The sequence below is a fragment of the Cryptotermes secundus genome, unplaced genomic scaffold, assembly GCF_002891405.2.
Source record: "Cryptotermes secundus unplaced genomic scaffold, Csec_1.0 scaffold75, whole genome shotgun sequence".
Classification (NCBI taxonomy): Eukaryota; Metazoa; Arthropoda; class Insecta; order Blattodea; family Kalotermitidae; genus Cryptotermes; species Cryptotermes secundus.
Genome location: NW_019737390.1, coordinates 355,410 through 375,093, shown reverse-complemented (window position 1 = coordinate 375,093; position 19,684 = coordinate 355,410). Strand labels below are relative to the sequence as shown.

The following is a 19,684-nucleotide window of genomic DNA, read 5'->3' as shown; positions in this document are numbered from 1 at the left end:
ATACATATCATGGATGAAAATCCGTGCAACAGGACGCTAAAATACAACATTGGAACTAGATGCTCATGTCTTAGAATAGGTATTTTTCACTTTATCATGATCATCTACAATCACGGATTAGGCAGAAGAACCATGTTCCAGTCTTCGACTCCATCTCTTCCTTGATCTGCAACATCAGTCTTTCCTCGAATTCGGAATATGATTATATATTTTAGAAGAAATTCTTTATTACAACCCGTCGCAACACAACAATACAATGACCAAGACTAAAATTAGCTCAGCTACATGTTTTGGCTATTAAAGCCATCATCAGGCAAACACATGATTACCATATTCACACACTACTGAACTGCAATTGCGATGGTGAAGCTGCATACTTGATAATTATTACATTATAAAATATATGGTATAAAAATAGAATGAATTATAAACTTATTATAAAAACGAAAGTTACGGCGTAAAAAATTATAAAACTCTTCGTGTGATATTCCATATGAACTCAGTTGTTGCAATTTTGTTATATTCCCACGGACATATAGCAGTATAATCTAGACTTGTATACATGTAATAAACTGCTTGGAGGTCCGTGGTATAGACGTTGCATAGTTCGCCATTAATCGTTTGGCCGGTGCCTCATCTTAAAGTGTATTTAGTCCGTTCTTCAGGGAATGTAGATTGCAACTGATGATGGCTCCAACAGCCGAAACATGTAACTAAGCTAATTTTGGCCTTGACCATTGTATTGTTGTGTTGCGACGGACTCTAATAAAGAACTGTATATAATAAAACAACAGGGTGCATGAAATGAAAATTATTTCAGAAGGTCGTTGGACTTCCATTTTGAATTTTACAGGGACACAACTGCACTTCTATTGAGGATTGTGTAAGGCATAAAATAATTTTTTGTCTTATATTTTCTCTTCTTCATTAACAGTAAAAATTAAGCAGCATTGCATTTTAATTGACTTGACATATTCAGCTTATCTGTTTTAGAATGCAACGCTTGTCTCTAAGTGTCTCATTTGCACCGCATTCAGGTTCATCTTCGCTCCTCCCCCATTGAGGGATTTTCCTATTGTATTTCTATGCTTGAATGTGCTGAATGACAAACACTGCGAGCACTAGGCTTACTGGATGTTGCATAAATCTTAGTTTATTGATCCTGATGTACTTACAAATGTGAGAAGTACATGTTATAAGTTTGTGCTTGCAAAATGATATGCAGCTGTAATATATTCCTTCAGAGGTGAAAAAAAAATGCAAAATGTGCTTTAATTGAAGTGAATACTTATGCCCTATTTGATCTTTTTCACATAAGCTCTTTGATAGAAATCGTAAAACAGCTTGAACATAATTATGCTTTGTATGATCATTGTTAAGGCCATAAATGTTGGATATTCACAGTTTTCAATCACTAAAGCTGTTGACGCATGTAGACCAATCAGCACGAATTGAATCTGAAAGGAAACAGTAATAAATACATCTGTATAGAACACAAAAATATATTAAATACTGGGAACAAAATCAAGCAAACTACAGTGAAGCGAATAGTGTGGGGAAACATGTGGCAGACTGGGAAATGTGATAAACTCCATGCCGACATTGCTTCTACTGAACCCTGACTAAAGGTCCTTTGTTCACGAAAAAAAGCCATTGTGTTGTCATCTCTAATATTTCATCCTCAATATTTGTTATAACACGTTTTAGCGGCCTCTGTAGTCTAGGAGTAACGTTCAAATCCGGCGGAGGTCGTGGAATTTTTAAGGGCGGAAAAATTCAAGGAACAAGTCCTCCGGGAGGGAGTTTAAGCCGTGGGTCCCGTGTCGTAGATTTACGGCACGTAAAAGAACCTCATGTCTCTAGGAGTTCTCTGAGCAAAATTAGGCAAAATATTTCCCGCCTAAGTAGTTTCCCATGCCTCCGGTAGATGGGGAAGTTATCGGGTACCAATGCCAGTAGAGGGCGGACCTCGCTGGCAGAAAGGGGAGATAACGGGCTCCAGTATTGGTAGGGTATGGCGACAGTAGAAATTAAAGGGGGACGTACAATAGACTATTAGTCGCGGTGCATGGGGAAACCGACCCCCTCTGTGCTGAATAAATGAATAACTCAATATAACACGTTTTAATATCATTCCGTCGTCTGGTAAGGTCTGATTAAGGTACTATGCTACAAGCTGGAAGGTCGCGGGTTCGAGTCCTGATGAGGTGAATTTTTTCAATTTACCTAATCCTTCCAGCCGCACTATGGCACTGGCGTCAATACAGCCTCTAACGAAATTAAAAACAGGAAAATTCTTGAGAGAAAAGGGCGGCCGGCACCTAAGGTTGACAATTTTGTTGCCATCTGTGAGCCGACTGTCTAGAAAATTTTGGAGCATCTACGCCTGACAACCCTATGGGCCTTACTGTCTGCTACAGGGATAGCTTTATTTTTTTATTACCTAGTCTTAACACTTCCAAGTGACCTTTTCACTGGTATTTGGAAGAGCTTACTTTCTTGGTGTTTGGCTTGCTTATTAATATTCTGTGTTTCATCTGTTTATTTGAAAAATTTAATTACATTTATTTAAGTGAATGTACGAGGGAGTCAGTAAATATGTCACAAATTGAAGTAAAACAACTGTAATGGATGAAATAAGTCTTATCTATGTATCACTAGGTAGCAGCAGAGTCTAGCTTCATAACAACCTAGGTAGCAGACGCTCATGCTCAATGTGAGAGACTAGTTTCAGTAGTAAAAATGGCGACCGTGCTGGAGAAGTATACTACCGAATAGCAGTCTTCTGTTTCGCGCCTTTTGTGGACAAGAATTCTCAGTGCAAAAATATTCATAAACAAATGCTTTCTGTTTACGGTGGGAAGTATTTATCGTATGAAGCGGTTCATAACTGGGTCGAGAAACTCTCTGAAGGACATCAGAGGGTGGCAGATGATGCCCGATTGAGATTGCGACAGGAGCCACTGTGCAGCGGAAGAGTTGATTCGAGCTGACAGGAGCATAACAACAGAGAGCGTAGAAACTGCACTGGGGTGTTCCCATGGGTTAGCATAGAACATAATGCATGATAATTTGAAATTCCGGAAATGTGCGCACGGTATGTGCCCAGAGAACTGAAAGATCGAGAAAAATTGAACCCAATGGGCCTGTCCTTGCAACGTCTCTTGCGGTATAAGGATGAAGGAGCATATACGAGTATGCTCGACAGGATTGTTGTTTGGATGAAGCATGGGTGAATCACTATCAACCCGAATCAAAGCGCGATTCAGTGAAATGGAAATATAGAAATTCACCTTCAACCGAAAAAGTTTAAAGATACGCTACAGGCGTTTTCTGTGTTTTGGAATTATGAGGGAGTGCTGTTAGCCAATTTTCTGAAGAGTGGTGAAAATGTGAATTCTGCATCATACTGTAAAATTCTATTGAAGCGCTGGTTTGAAATTCGCACAAGACCTTCAGGCCAACTGGCAAGAGGAGTACTGCTTCAACATGACAATGCAAGCCCCATACAGCGCGAGCAACCCAGAAGAGGGTTCAGGAACTACAGTGGGAACTTCTTGGACATCTGCCTTACAGCCCTGACTTGGCACTTAGTGGCTTCCATCTGCTTGGCCCGCTAAAAGACCACCTTGTTGGCATTTTGCCAATCTGCTGAAAGTAGTATACTCGTAATATTTGTGTAATATTTGTTGTGTTTAATCATTTTATCAGTTTGTGGAAAGAACGCCTGGTACCCTGAAACTTCTGGTACCTGAAATTGCCCCTATCTCAGATTTTCGAATTATGGAGTGCTGCACTCTACTTGATATTGTATTCGCTTCTGGACCACGATTTTAATTTATTATAATGCGGTATCTGTTACCATATTCTGCAGATTTATGGTTCTTTCTTTATCCGTCAGTGACTGAAGTCTTTCATTCACCTGTTATTTCCCTTATTCCCTTAAAGCTTAACAGTCGCACATTGTGAAGAATTTCATTAATATCTGTTTGTGTCAGACAATTTTCAATAGAAACAAATGCTTGTCAATTTTGTATTACTTTCGTATCAAAATATTCGAATTAACCCAACTTAATTTTTTGGTACTCCAGTTGCAGTGGGAATGCCATCACGAAGCCTCTAAATAGTCCAGGTGCTCTGCAATTGTACTCGGCTATACTCACCTTTTTATAAATAATTGCACTTGTATCGAAATCCGTCCTTACTTCCTTCAGAGCAAAATATGTTTCCTGCCCCATCCATAAAATTTACTGTAAATTTAAATAAATAAAACTACCGCCAATATTAACAACATGATTGTAGCTATAAAATTATAGCTAGGTGAGCTTGCATATGTACTTCAAACAAAATAAGGCAATTCGTGTAAATAAAGAGACTTTAATGCGTGTGAAGGAAAAACCTTTCAAGAGGAAGGAAAAGCAACAGCATTAATAATGTTCCACATTCGAAGGAATGTTTTGGACGAGAGGAAGATTTTGTTTGCTTACCATCTGTAGCTGAGTAATGTACTTCTTCCACCAAAAGCTGCCCTTATACTCCGGCCACATGGAAGTGATGAAATAATAGGCGTACATAACAGCGTGGACGATGGAGTTCGTATATCCCAAGAAGGTCCCATGGCCACCTGTAAAATCAATATGTAACTGAGGCGTACCCCAGTCGCCACACCTCAAAGGCGTCGAGAAGGGGGGGGGGGTAACAGTAGGTCCATATTTGTTTCGCAAATTGTTCTGTAAAATGATGGAAAGGAGTGTTCTTTTAAGTTAATTGGATTACTCTTCAATTGAATGTTCGTTATTAATCATCTGTCTACTTTTAATAAAACTAAAGATGTAGGCTTATAATCTTTCAGCTATTGAATAAACACCCCGCCTTTTATGTATCTGACAGCTCGTCACTTCTCCATATACTGAGGTAGGCAAATCCACTCTCTGTCTCCTCACTCATTGCCATTGTGTGTTTTAATATTAATCTCCCATCTACGCCTAGATCTTCCAAATAATTTTTCCTTTCAGGTTTTCCCATAAAATTCTCTATGCATATCTTGCCCCCACTTTGCGTGTTACAGGCGACTTCATCATTCTGTTAAGGTTTGCTGAAGAGTACCACTTATGACACTCTTCAAATTTTCTACACTCTTTTTACTTTGTCCCTCGTATATTCTAACAATCTCCTCAGCGTATTCTTTTCACAAAACCAGTCAATTTGTACTCTTGTCTTAATATTAAAGAACTAATTTAGCACTCACAAACAACAAGTTCTGGAAAAACTAATCATGTACTTTCCTTTGATTCGACACGGACCGCACATAAAACGACGTCTCCAACAATTCTACTGTTGCTTGTATAGTCATTTTAGCGGCATACCGAGTCTTTACCTAGCAACGACAGGGTGACACACAGAGACACACACAGACTGATGGAAGGGATTTAGGAATTATGCCTCTGAAATGGGCTCAAGTAATATTATATATATACAGAATGTAATAAATATTGCTTCAGTGATTCAGAAGTTAATAAGGGGACACACAGAGAGACACACAGACGTAAGCCTGCTTTTATTAGTTCAAAATAAGGAAAGTAATCTAGAAACAGTCAACTCGGGTGTCAGCAAGTGAAGACAACATATCTATGAAAAATTAAAATGTGGATGGGTAGTCTAAAAATAAGAAATATTTCAGCTAACGATTTTGTAAAATTATCTCTGTACACGACATATGCGAAACAAGGGTCTTAATCCAAGTTTTTTGAAGGAAACCAATAATTCCCAGAGAACAACATAGGAATGGTTATTCTTAGTGGAGTGATAATGGTAAAGCAAATTTTGTGATTTTGTGACGAAGAACAAGAATGTCAAGTGGGTCGCTAATGTGAAAATGTAATATTTACAAAGGGGGGTTTAAAATAAAAGTGCAAACATTGCACATACCTTCTCATACATGATTAACCTTAACTACTTTACCTTGAAAACAATTCGATTGTGTCGCCATAGACCATTAGTGATTATTGAAAGTCGAACAAAATTTTAATCCGTCCCACCACGAAACCCCGTTTCGATATAATTCGCATTTCGGTTTACTTTTGTCCCCGTAGTATGAGTGTCGTCATTTTAGTGAGGGCGCTGTCTATGCAATTTTATTTACAGGTACGGTTTCCATAATTCGTCAAAAATTAATTAAATTCACTGAGGCTGTTTTTGAGAAAAACGCATTTTTATGATATTAGTGGTAGGAAACAGTGGCATATAACTGAATATTACCTGGCAAGAACTTAGTCGTAGCCCACGTAAGGATCACCATCATGCCGTGATGATATACGTGCAGGAAAGATATCTGGTTGTTTTTCTTCCGAAGAACGAAAAATACCTACAATCAACATGAAAATAGAACTCGGTTAGCTCCCCTATATGCTGTGTTGTGGTGTTTACTTACTGCTGTAAAACTGCCGCTCATTAAACAATCAGGGGCAACACTTGAGGATTTCTAAGTTGTCTGCAAGTATCAGTTACATATTAATTGCTAAACTGAAGCGCGCAATGTATACTAAATATCTCACTATTAAACAAAGCGCACTATACTATTATACTACACATGCCTGATAATGTTAAATGAATACACAAAATCAACTTCGAGAATTTTAGAGAGAGATAGCAGGAATTACCAGACGGTAATATTTGTATTGCAGCCGGTCACGGTAGCCGAGAGGTCTAAAGCATGTACTGTCTTCGCTCGCTGGGAAGCTGGGATCGTGGGTTCGAATCCCGCTCAGGGCATGGATGTTTGTGTACAGGTAGAGGCCTTGCAACGAGCTGATCACCCGCCCAAGGAGTCCTACCGAATGTGTAAGATGTAGAAAAACCGAAGTGAACGGAGAAGTTCATGGAGGTAGGCCCAGGCCCACTGGGGCTGTAGTGCCAGGAAAAAAAAATAAATTTCAGATCACAGTAGCCGCGCTCTAAGGCATGAGATGTGTGCGCTCTTCACCACTGGGATCGTGGATTGGAATTCCACTCGAGGCATGGCTATCTGCGTAAGTCTATTTTGTGTTTGTGTTGCTTTGTGTGCAGGTTGCGGCCTTGCGACGGGCTGATTTCCTGTCCAAGAAGTCCCACCGGATGTTTATATGATTAAGAAACTGAAGAGAAACAAAACGTTTCACGGATGCCCTATGGTCCAAAGTGGGAGCAAAAGCAAGATGAAAGAGAGAGAGAATACTTAAATTTTCAGTTCAGCTTTGTTATGAATTTCTGTGAGAACATCTGCGTCTGACTGCATGCATTGGACTCGCCTGTGTTTGATTTTTTTATTTTCAGTAGGTAGAACAATTATTTACATGAAATTTCTATCTTCTGATATATATAACGCTGTGTTCATTCGTTCATTTTCATCTATTCATTCAGATTCATGCGTTCATTCATTCATTTATTCATTAATGATTATACAGCCCTTTGTTGGGTCCTCGCCTCTTCTTCAGTTTTATAATCATTATTATACAGACGGCAGGACTCCTTGTATGAGTGATCATCCCGTCGCAAGGCCGCTACCTACACACAGGACAACACAAACACAGAATAAAACGCACAGACGGACATCCATGCCTTGGTGGGGTTTGAACTCACGATCTCAGCGTTCTAGCGAGCCACAAATGCGCGGCCCCTCTGATCGACTAAACATTCTGCAAAAAGTTTCTCATAGCCGAGACTTACGGTTTGAGGGAGTTTATGTATATCAAATATACTGTCCTGTTATACTCCAATTTGATCTGTAGCATCTGTAGAAAATCTAATCAATAGTTGATACATTACGTAGAACTCTAAGACGAACCTCTGTAACTTATTCTACAAACGAAATCAACTTTGAGAGAACAATACTGCACAAAATAGTGTGTGAAGCCGATAACACTGACAGGCCTGGATGTTTTCTGCAGGCAGTTTTTCTCCATCCTTACAAATTGGTACTATTTACCAATTTTTCCTTACTGCATAAATCGTTAATAAGCTTACTGTTATCGGAGCATGATATTTCTCATAGTGTCTGAATAAATTCTGTTGAAATTTGATGATATCTGGAGATCTATAACTTGTGAGCCTTTCTATACCAATAGACTGAAGTTTTCAAATAGAGCGTAAAGCCGCATTTCGGTCAGTTCCAGGTAGTATCTGGACATATTTTTTTGTATGTTCGAACTATGATTTGAAAGCTAACTCATCTGCGAACATCTTTCTGAAATGCTGGACATGCAACAAAGTGATCGTGTTTTCTTTGTCGAGAAAAAACATGGGTTAAAAGGTTCATTCAAACTGAGATTATATTTTGATCTTTTTTATATGTCACAATAAATTATTTTAAATAAATTAGCAGACGTATTTTGGCTTCTCTGACATCTTGGTAGCCATTTTGATCTTAAATTTGAGGACTGTCACACTATGATTTGGAAGAGAACCTGTACTCCTCCCTACTGATATATCGTTACGCAACAAGCAAAACGTTTACGTTAGTCTCTCTACTTACTAAGCTAATAACTAAGCTAACTTACTTTGCTAATAAAATTCTCTTACCGTATCCAGAAGATCAACAACTTTAAGTATGAAGTACAGCCACACCGTTCTTGCCATCTGCACAGATAATTCCAGTTCAGATTTCATACAGAAATAATGAGGAATGTCTAACTTTACAGAAAGATAAATTCAAGAGTAAAAGCAGAATGGACACTGTCTTCTCACGAAGGTGAGACTAGGAAATATAGCATATTGAATTACGAGGAAAACTCTCGCTGAGACTGAGTCACTTGCAGAGCAATACTGTATTACTATTGAGTTGAATCGACTAGATCTGTTCTTACTGCTCGCATGAAGTTAAACAGTGGGAGTGGTTTGTAAGGCAGAACTTAAAATGCAACAGGGGATTGGTTATATTAAAGCAGTACCTTAACAAATACAGAGTAAGAATGTGAAGTGACTCAGGTTCAGATGTTATTAATGAGACACACGCACCTGTGTGGCTGTTTCTGTGTTGGAATAGTCAATAGGCTGGCAGAACACGTGGTATTTTGTTCCCCATCCCAAAGCATGTGCCTGTAACAAGTACGGCTGAGTATCACTGCCGAGAAACAATGCGTCCTGTTGTGTATCATATATTATTTCTTACTGAACACCGTCATAACACAACAATCAATAATATGTGTACGTAGCTCTAGGAGATAATGTTTCTACATGTTTCGGCCTTCAAAAGGCCATCATCAGGCAAATACATTAAACTTTTCGTTACTGAATTGCATGTCAAATATAGTATACAGTGCTAAACTTCCAAGTATATACAATGATATAAAATGATATGACCGAATATAAAATATAAATTAAAATAATATTGAAGTCTTAAATAACAAGTTACATAGTCTAAAGTATATCTAAATATTGTATATGTGATGGTATTTGGAAGTTGGCAGTTGTAATCGTAATACGTATATGTAAGGCTCATACCGACATATTATATACACAATGGCTGATATGGTGTTCGGAGGCCTGTTGTTATGTTGTATGTTATTATTTAATATTTAATACAATTTGACGGGCGACTCCGTTGTGTAAATGTCCGACTTGATGGAGAGACAGATTACAACTCATCTATTTCTCCATAAAATTGGACTTTTACCCTCCACATCTGGAGGTTGCCTACCCCAGCAGCAACATAAGATCGCGCCTTGCTTCTGTTGCCCGCTTCACACCAACACTCGCTCCTCTTGCACTCAGCAGTCGACTCGTTCCTTCTCTTATTCTCTGCATTCTGCTCGTCGTGGTTAATTCCCACGGTATAAATCAACAAACCAGTCAGTAATAATTAATTACAACTAGCTTTTTCATAATTCATTTTTGTAAAATGTTACCTTACTTCGTGTGACTTACCTTGTAAACGAGATAGAGACACATGGATATCTGCATCAGATTGTACACCCGAACGATTGGTTCCACGTTGAAGGCAGGTCTGTGCTTCATCAAACGGGGACCCAGGTTCTGCACAAAGTACACATAGGAAATGGCAATGAAGATCACAGGCCAAGGAGAGCCCATCAAGAACCATTCGTCACTCCTGTGATCTGCAACACGGTAGAAATACTATAATTGACGTCTCGAGGTTGGAAATTACGATAGCAAATTATTACAGCTATATGAGATACGAGGTACAGAGAAATAGTTTATAATTGATTCTTGTAGAAAACGTATATTGAAAGACCTGTGAAATTTTCAACAAGTAATATATTCTGTAATGTAGAATTGAGTAAATGAAGGATCCTAGCCCCTAAGAAAATTGGAGTTCCTGGGGAGAGACCTAATATAATTTCAATCAACTTATTAAATACTCAAATTGAGGTAAATATGAGAGGTTATCAGGGTGATAACAATGAAGATAATTTTTTTTTCCAGAATGTGACGCCGTGTAATCTGCTACATTTTTAACGACATTTTAGAGGAACCTGCTCTCTCAAATCCAAAGTCGAAAATGCCAAAGATTCTGAGTCTTCTGTCTGAATCTTAGCCACTCTGAAGAAAGCACGTTCCTTCGAAACGTCTATCAGATTATTCAACAACATATCACAGAAAATATGACATTAATTACATCTCTTCGATAGACTATTGAATTTCTCAATTAACTCTTCGTATTTGAAACTCTTAACGACGAAGCTTCGAGAAGATTGAAAATGCGACGTCCAGTGCAATCTGAAGAGAACCACGTCTCTGTCTGTAATACCTTTGAGGGAACGTAGTCATTAATAACCAAAATTACTTACAGATATAAATATGTTATTAATTTCGCAGAAGTTAGTATTAATTTGTGAAACTTGTAAGCAGTGCTCCCCATGAGTGCCATATATTAGATTTCGTTGAAACTACAGGACATTTCTTGCGTGAGGATATTCACTAACGATTTTACTTACACTAAAGAGTTTTAGATAAATTATAGGAAATGCTGAGGTAGAGGCTTTGCGGCGAGCTGATCACTCGTCCAAGGAGTCCTACTGAATCTCTGAGATTTAGTAAACCGAAGTGAAACGGAGAGTTTCTTGGAGTTAGGCCAAGGCCCAAATTGGGGCTGTAGCGCCATAGGAAACAAGAAAATACGAAATGTTGGCCTGTTTATACTTTACATCCAGAACGATGATAAATCATCATCATTTAATGTAGTTAAACTTCGTATTTTCATTCGATAGTCATAAGATTATTTTGTCAATGTACTCATGGTATTCATATGCCTGTAAGTATTTCAAACTCACTTTGCCTCCCCAAGGCATGAAACAATCAGGTTCTCCTGTAAGATTTGGTTGAAAAATTCTGGAGGGATCAGAAGGGAATGCATTTGCCCGTTATAACACATTTTTTTATTGCTAGTGGGGTGGGACTAATTCCCTTGTACTGCAGTCACTTACGGCCTATTGTACCATACACCACGTTCCTCTAAGATCTGCAAGAACTATAAAACCTGAGCTATGAACATCTCGCCTTCGACTATAAACAGAACCAATTTTGTTTTTGTTTTATTTTAACACCAACGCGTTGCATAAGCTCAGTAAGGGGAATAAACGAAAAATAATATTAAAATGAATTGTAAGATGTAAGTAAGTAAGTAAATACTTTCCTTAGGCTCACTTATTTTAAACACAGGCAACACGATGATATATTTATTAAGGGAAATATATATCTATTCATTAAATATATCTCACCTGCAAGATAATAGAAAAGTTTACTATACTCAGCATAAAGCTTTTTGCACACAGAGGCCATGTTGTTGTTAGAAGAGGGTCTGAAACACAAAGGACATTTTCATGAAATTGAATAAATCCTGATATAACGATGAGACAATAGTAGATTCGTTTTAACGGTATGCTTCTGCAAATTGTCATAGCAATGGATATTTCACTACAACAATTCATGTCACGATGCTTTGATCCCCACAATACCACTGGTACTGTGTATCTCACGTCACTATTATCACAATAACACAGCTGGCTCTATCTATCTCAAGATACTGTCATCCCCACAATACCACTGGTACTGTGCAGTCCACACCTCTATTATCACAATACAGCTGGCTCTATCTCACGATACTGTTATCCCAACAAAACCACTCGTACTATGTATCTCACGCCACTATTTTCACAATAACACAGCTGGCTCTGTCTATCTCAAGATACTATCATCCCCACGATACCACTGGTACTGTGCAGCCCACACCACTATTATCACAATAATACAGCAGGCTCTATCTCACGATACTGTTAGCCCATCAAAACCACTGGTACTATGTATCTCACGCCACTATTTTCGCAATAACACAGCTGGCTCTGTCTATCTAACGATACTGTCATTCCCACAATACCACTGGTACTGTGTATCTCACGTCACTATTATCACAATAACACAGCTGGCTCTATCTATCTCAAGATACTGTCATCCCCACAATACCACTGGTACTGTGCAGTCCACACCTCTATTATCACAATACAGCTGGCTCTATCTCACGATACTGTTATCCCAACAAAACCACTCGTACTATGTATCTCACGCCACTATTTTCACAATAACACAGCTGGCTCTGTCTATCTCAAGATACTATCATCCCCACGATACCACTGGTACTGTGCAGCCCACACCACTATTATCACAATAATACAGCAGGCTCTATCTCACGATACTGTTAGCCCATCAAAACCACTGGTACTATGTATCTCACGCCACTATTTTCGCAATAACACAGCTGGCTCTGTCTATCTAACGATACTGTCATTCCCACAATACCACTGGTACTGTGTATCTCACGTCACTATTATCACAATAACACAGCTGGCTCTATCTATCTCAAGATACTGTCATCCCCACAATACCACTGGTACTGTGCAGCCCACACCACTATTATCACAATAATACAGCTGGCTCTATCTCACGATACTGTTATCCCAACAATACCACTGGTACTGTGTATCTCACGCCACTATTATCACAATAATACAGCTGGCTCTATCTCACGATACTATCATCCCCACGATACCACTGATACTGTGTATCTGCCGCTACTCCCGACCCCACAATAGCACTCGTAAATTGCATCTCACGTTATTATTCCACAATACAACTGTCAGTGTGCAACTCACCGCTACTACCATACCCTGAGCACCCCATTCTCTCTAATTCTCAACTCTACTAGCATTTCCACAATACCACTGCCATTGTGCATCTAACGCTACTTTCATCCTCACAGTACATCTGACACTGTGTGTCTCACCGCTTCTACAATCCACACAGTAAGTACCATTGGCATTGTGTGTCTCACTGCTCCCGTATATCCCCGAAGTAGTACTGTCTCTGTGTATCTCAGCGCTAGTATGATCCCCATGTTACCACTGTCACTGTGAATTCCAGCACTGTTGTGACATCCAGAATTCTTTTGATGTCGTAGGACAAGTGCACTATCAGTGCCAATATACACCAGAAATTTTACATATGAGCACTGCTATCTTTGGCACAATATTTTTGGCACTGATTTTCCCAAATACCCTTTGCCGTGTACCATAACGCTACTGCAATGCCCACAATACCGCTGGAACTTTTTGTAAGCTGGTTTACCCTCACCAATTCAATCCTTCCAACAGGTGTAATCCCTCTTGCAGCCTCACATTCACATTCGGAATTTTTTACTCAATTTCTTTACACTTGCGCATGCGTAACGCTAACGCTGTTGATGGCAAATAATGCCGATAGTGATAAAGTTACACATTTTGCCTAACTCGAAGGTGAAGGCCCCTACCAATTAGAATTCTCTCTATTCTGTCACACAACGTTCAATAAAGAAAGGTTTATTGTTTGCATGTCGGTCAATGTTCTTTAATAGCAGTAGATGTGTTACCGTGCATACATTAATATTCCCTCAGAACACCTTCCTCCAGAAGGTCGCTTAAATCCAGTGTCAGAACTTTTATTATTTATTTTGTTAATTTGGAATGGTTCTAATAGTACTACTTGTTACCTATGGGTGATGCATCTGTTTAATTGGCTATAGCTGCACACGGAGAAATGATTAAAGTATAAACCCAGACATATGGTAAAGAAGGCAAAAGCAAAGTTGTCTTTGCGACTTAATTTATTAACCACCATGCCATGAAAACATATTGGGGAGTTGAATTATAGCTCCACCATACTTTACCCTTCGACAGTTGTTGGAGGAGAGTGGCCAGTATCACACCCCGGCCGCATTACTGTACCCATTGAACTGAAGGCGGACTCCGACCTGACTTAACAGGTTCACATCCATTCGGAGGCAGAGTTAAATACCTTAACCCTGACCTTGCGAGACCTAGGAGACGACGAAAAGGGAAGTCTTAAATTTTAGACTTTAAAGTACGGTCGCGAGTCCCAAGGGACTCGGACCCGAGAAGACTGCGTTGGAAGGGTCAGCAGCATATACAAAAGACAGACCCGTCCTCTCGTCAGAGAGGGCGCCCCACAGAAACAAGACCGTAACTGTCAAACAGTTTCTGGTCGTGAGCCCTAGAAGGGGCTTGACACCAAGACTTACTGAGTGACTGACCGTCAGTCGCAATGTGACTTTTACTTAACAAGTTCAGTTTTAAGTGCAGTTCCGTTGAAATGAGTTCTCGTTATAAGAGAGCCACGAAAAATTCGTCGTTTGAAGTCTTTGCTTGTGATTTGGAGACTTCATTTATGTGCAATATTTGGAGTGTGTGGCTCAGAGAGACTGCGCTAGTTTCTGCGTTCAGATCCATTGTCAGAGGACAACTAGTGAAGACGTAGAATCGTAGTGCGTGTGCAACGGTGAAATTTGAAGTGTGTAAATCAGTGATAGAGTTGAAATTAAGTGTGATCAAGAGATATTATAACCAAGGAGCTAATAAATCCAATCATCCGAACTACAACCCGTCATTTATTCACGCGTACTACCCTACACGTGACAGTATACTTCATCTTAGCAGTTTATACTATGAAGAAAGCAGTTTTCTGGGATTTGGCACCGTGTATATGTGGTGTAAACCGACGTTTCGGAGGAACGTATCGCCTCCAAANAAATCTTACATAGTTTATACTATATTTTCTCTTAAGCAGTTTATACTAGCTCTGATATTTAACGAATATAATTCACGATATCTCATTTACAGGATTTTTGTCTCTTTATTCGAATTTACAAAAGGCTTCAATAATGAATTACCTTTCGTCATGGTAAAGCTATTCTCACATAACCCAAGAAACTGGCATGAGGAAATGTTGAAGAGTCAGGACAACTTCATGAATTTTTTATATCACGTGATATGACTTTCCATTGAATTGTCAACTCATATCCTTAATCGATGCATTATGAATATAATATCTGATGGCATTTTCATGCATTGAAAACAGATTCGAGAAATGGACGCGGGAAGTCTGCTTGGAGGTCAAGAGGCAAGTGAATGACCGCTACATAGAAGGAAATTTGATATGAGGAGCAGGATTTTACGGGAAATAATTTCGGAAGGGGTTCCAGCACCGGGATTCCGAGAGCATGTCCATTAATCTCTTTCTTTGGCACTTCCGGTCCACAAAATTTCATCAAGCTATCTACCAGTGTGTGACAGAGAAATTCTATTTTGTAGGGGTCAGGCGGTAGCGTAGTTGGTTGAGGCACTATGCTACAAGACGGAAGGTCACGGGTTCAAGTCCCGATGAAGTCACTGAATTATTTTTTCAATTGACCTAATCCTTCTAGCTGCACTATGACCCTGGGGTCGACTTAGTCTATGACAGAAATGACTATCTGGAATATTCTTCAGGTTGAAGGGCGGCCGGCGCGTGGGGCTGACAACCTTACCGCCATCTATGAGCCGACTGTCTAGAAAACGTGTGAACCTCAACATTTCACAACCGTATGGGCTTCCACGGCCTGTTACAAAAATACATTTGCTTTCTTAATTTCTTAATAAATTAATGAAATAACTATGTGAAAATATTTGTGTATAGAAATTTTTTGCAAGAGACCTATGGACATATCTGTTAATGTATAGGATGTTCTCAACAGCTTTTGTGAATTAGATATCTGGATTTTTTAAATTTTTTGCTTTATTTTTTCATTATGTGTTCATGTAGCAGAGTAAAACTTAAAATTGTTCATTTGCTTAATTAAGTAAATGATATGCCATGAAGACATATGAGAGAATGGAGGTTTAGCTCCACCATTCTAAACCTTAACACTAGATGGATGTGAATGGTCAGCTTCATGCCCCGGCCTCTTAATCCTGGAGAAATCTCTGCTGATAAGAGGCTGGGTGGGGTCCAGAGCTGGTGTGGACGTTATGGAGAAGAGAAATTCTTGCCCCTGATTGGAATTGATCCCCAGCTATCAGCCCCATTGCTCGTCACTCTACCGATAGAGCTATCCCAACTCCTCAATTATTAGAATACATAGTTTTAAATTAAGTATCATGCTTGTCCACCATGAGTCCATGTATTAGCTTACGTAACACAAGAAGCACACAGTCTCCAGAACGTAAGGTCCACCGCAAAGGTCAACAGGTCCACATTCATGCGGATCGTTGTTTATCCATATATTATTGAGAGCAATCTTGCTGCAAAACATTCAGGCTTTGTGGCAATAGTCAATGACCTGGTGATTGATTGCAAATTTCATTGCCCTCACTTAGAAATTCATCCATCGTTGTATTCATTATTAAATAAAAAACATTTGTAATTTACATTGTCCGTTGTCTGAGCTAAGTTCAGTATAAGCGAGGTTCCGGATGCTATCCAGTGGCTGACTTGTTTCGTACTGAAACACACAATTTTACATCGTTCTGTTAGAGGACCTGTGAAATATGGAAGGGTAAGACTATAAATATAATGGTTCCCAGTTGGTGCCATTACTCGTAAAGAAGTTTGTCTAAAGAGGTTGCCAAACCCCGGCAGCCAAGTTGCTTGACATTCTGGTAGCATAATTCTTTTACTCTCTTTTGGGGGTTTACTTTCTCATAGCACTGGCGTGGGTTTCGCTCCAATAAACGGGTCTTCAGTCTGGCAATAAAACTCTTATTAGAAATAGCTCTTCGCTGCCTATCCAGGGATTACAAGACCCCTTTGTGGAGTGGGATTCTTGCCATAGGAATTTGTCCACGGTGCTCTACCATATAAATACACAGTGTACACTGATCTAAGCTTCATTTATATGGTTACAAATGTTCCCCAAATTCTATTTTAGTATATAATAGCAAGTAAATAAATAAAGTAAATGCATCCCTGTAACAGACCGTGAAGGCCCATAGGGTTGTGAGATATTGAGGTTCCCACATTTTCTAGACAATCGGCCCACAGATGGCGGCAATGTTGTCAGCCCTACGCACCGCCCGCCCTTTGCCCCCCAGGAAGATTCCTGGTACTCATTTCTGTTAGAGACTGAGTGGACCCTAGGGCCATAGTGCGGCCGGAAGGCTTAGGTAAATTGAACAAATCCAATGACCTCATCGGGACTTGAACCAGCGACCTTCCAGCTTGTAGCATAGTGCCTCGACCAACTAAGCTACATGATAGAAGACACATACTGTACTGCTGATAAAGCATGTTTCCCGCACCTTTGTGTAGCACTAGATATTCTCTTATTCTGTGCAATTACTTCTGCGGGAATATGTTTAGCTAACCGTTGCTTAGCAATGGCTATGGTGAGGATCACATAGAAAACCCTTCTTGCAATACATTTTCTGTTTTTGCGTGCGCGTATTTCGGGGTTACCTACAAATGGGTCTACATGTAACATCACATTGTGGGTATGTAGCATAGAAGAGGTTTTATAATAAGCTCAAGCTCAAGCTTAAATGCTCGGAAAAATTAATTTTGCAAGACATATTTAAAAATGAAGACTCATCGAATGAGAAAAGTGATAATTATGGCTCTCGTTGTTAACTGTAAGCAATTTATAGGTGAAGCAAATGTTGAAAAATAAAAGTTAATTATTTAATTTACATGAGTTTAATTTTTTATCTAAAGGACCCGAAATCAAGAAAATCCTTTGGCCGTAAGTTTCCGTACTGTACATGTATGTGTAATACAGTAACAGAATTTGAAAATCCTGCACAAATTATGTGGAACAAATGATGACAAATTCCCAGCATGAAAAGTGATCGTAATATTTCGTGATCTTTTTCTTGTACATAATTAAAATAAAATGTGACATGTAGACCCACTGCTAGGGAACGAGTTGACAAATACATTTCCATGGAGATAGATTCTTGGAAACCAATGGCGCTGTGGAACCAAGCGAAATTTCCTTGGATTCGGATGCCCTAGCGCTGAGTAGAAGACAGAAGCGAGGAGAAGACAGGCAAGAAGAGAAGACAGTTGCAGTCCAGAACAGAAGAGAGAGGAACCAGAATGGAGCAAGGTATAGTCCAGTCCGAATTGAGAAATTTCTAGGCGGTAATTTATTTTGAGTTATATTAACTTATTGTGATTTTAAAAGAATATTTAAAATATCCAATTATCGAATACAAGTCTCATTATTAATCATGACCAGAAAACGAGACGATGCTTCTACTTTGTGTCTGCATGTGGCCTGAGGAATGTACACTTCTCAGAAGTCGCCTATACCAGTAGAGCTCCGGGGTGTCGCTCAGAGACGGCAGAACCATTCACTGTACTACGAGCTCCCCGAGTGGAATTGTGAGGACACGCAGAAACTCTCATGGATGCGTTGGGTCAATTGGTAACATACATTAGAGATATGTTACCACATGAAAGAATTATGTAAATGAGGTTTTCACGGCGAAGACTATGATGAAAGCAGTCTTCTGGTATGTGGCGCCGTGTAGATATAGTGTTAACCGACGTCTCGGATGAACTTGTCGCCTCACGTATGCAACGCCTGCTCACGCTGGTTCGCTCGCGGATTTCTTCTTGTTTTCTACCCTGAAGATGGAGGAGATATGTTCCTCCAAAACGTCGATTAACACTTTATCTACACGGCGCCACATCCCAGAAGACTGTTTCCATCACAACTTAGCTTCGTATGATATGATCCCGCCGATGAAAATATTGAGACGAAATCTACAGGACATATGTTGTATAATTTGAATAGTGTATCTTTCTTTTTATATTGCTAGTGGGGTGGGACTAAGTCCCTTGTACTGCGGCCACTTCTGGCGTATTGTACCAGCCCCAGATGATAGGTGAGTGTGATTGTGGAGCAATTGGTAGAATGAAGACTGGCAGGGGAAACCGAAGTACTCGGAGAAAAACTGCCCCAGTGCCACTTTGTTTACCACAATTCCCACTTGACCATACCTGGGATCGAACCCGAGCCGCCGCGTTGGGAGGCCAGCGACTAACCACTTTAGCTATGGCGCGGCCCTCAGTGTATCTTAAGGACAAATTTATTTGCAGTCTAGATAAATGGACCCTACATATTTGTTATGATAGGAGCTAATGAAGAGAAACGTGATGAAAATGACAGAAGCAGAACAGTTGACAGGATACTGATACCAATAAATATTTCTTTGCTACATCTTTTCGAAACCGTTTGTCCATTTCAAGAGAGCAGATGTCTCCCACCTCACCTGAGGAAGGAAACAGATTCAGCTTCCGAAACGTTGTGTTTTCTAGTTCTTTAGAATAGCCGACGATGGACAAAGTTCCACAAACACAGTAATTCTAAGCTTTTAGAATC

General features: G+C 39.6%; 1 protein-coding gene across 1 annotated transcript; it reads right to left on the bottom strand.

Annotated features, from left to right (window-relative positions):
- Positions 1–1,166: 1,166 nt before the first annotated feature.
- LOC111870240 (elongation of very long chain fatty acids protein 7-like) lies at positions 1,167–9,662 on the bottom strand. Its single transcript, XM_033753742.1, has 6 exons — positions 9,478–9,662; positions 8,992–9,072; positions 8,557–8,613; positions 6,259–6,364; positions 4,488–4,624; positions 1,167–1,457 (listed from the first exon to the last, which is right to left on the bottom strand). The coding sequence occupies exons 1-6, from the start codon at positions 9,481–9,483 to the stop codon at positions 1,296–1,298; spliced, it is 549 nt and encodes a 182-aa protein (XP_033609633.1). The 5' UTR covers positions 9,484–9,662; the 3' UTR covers positions 1,167–1,295.
- Positions 9,663–19,684: the final 10,022 nt, after the last annotated feature.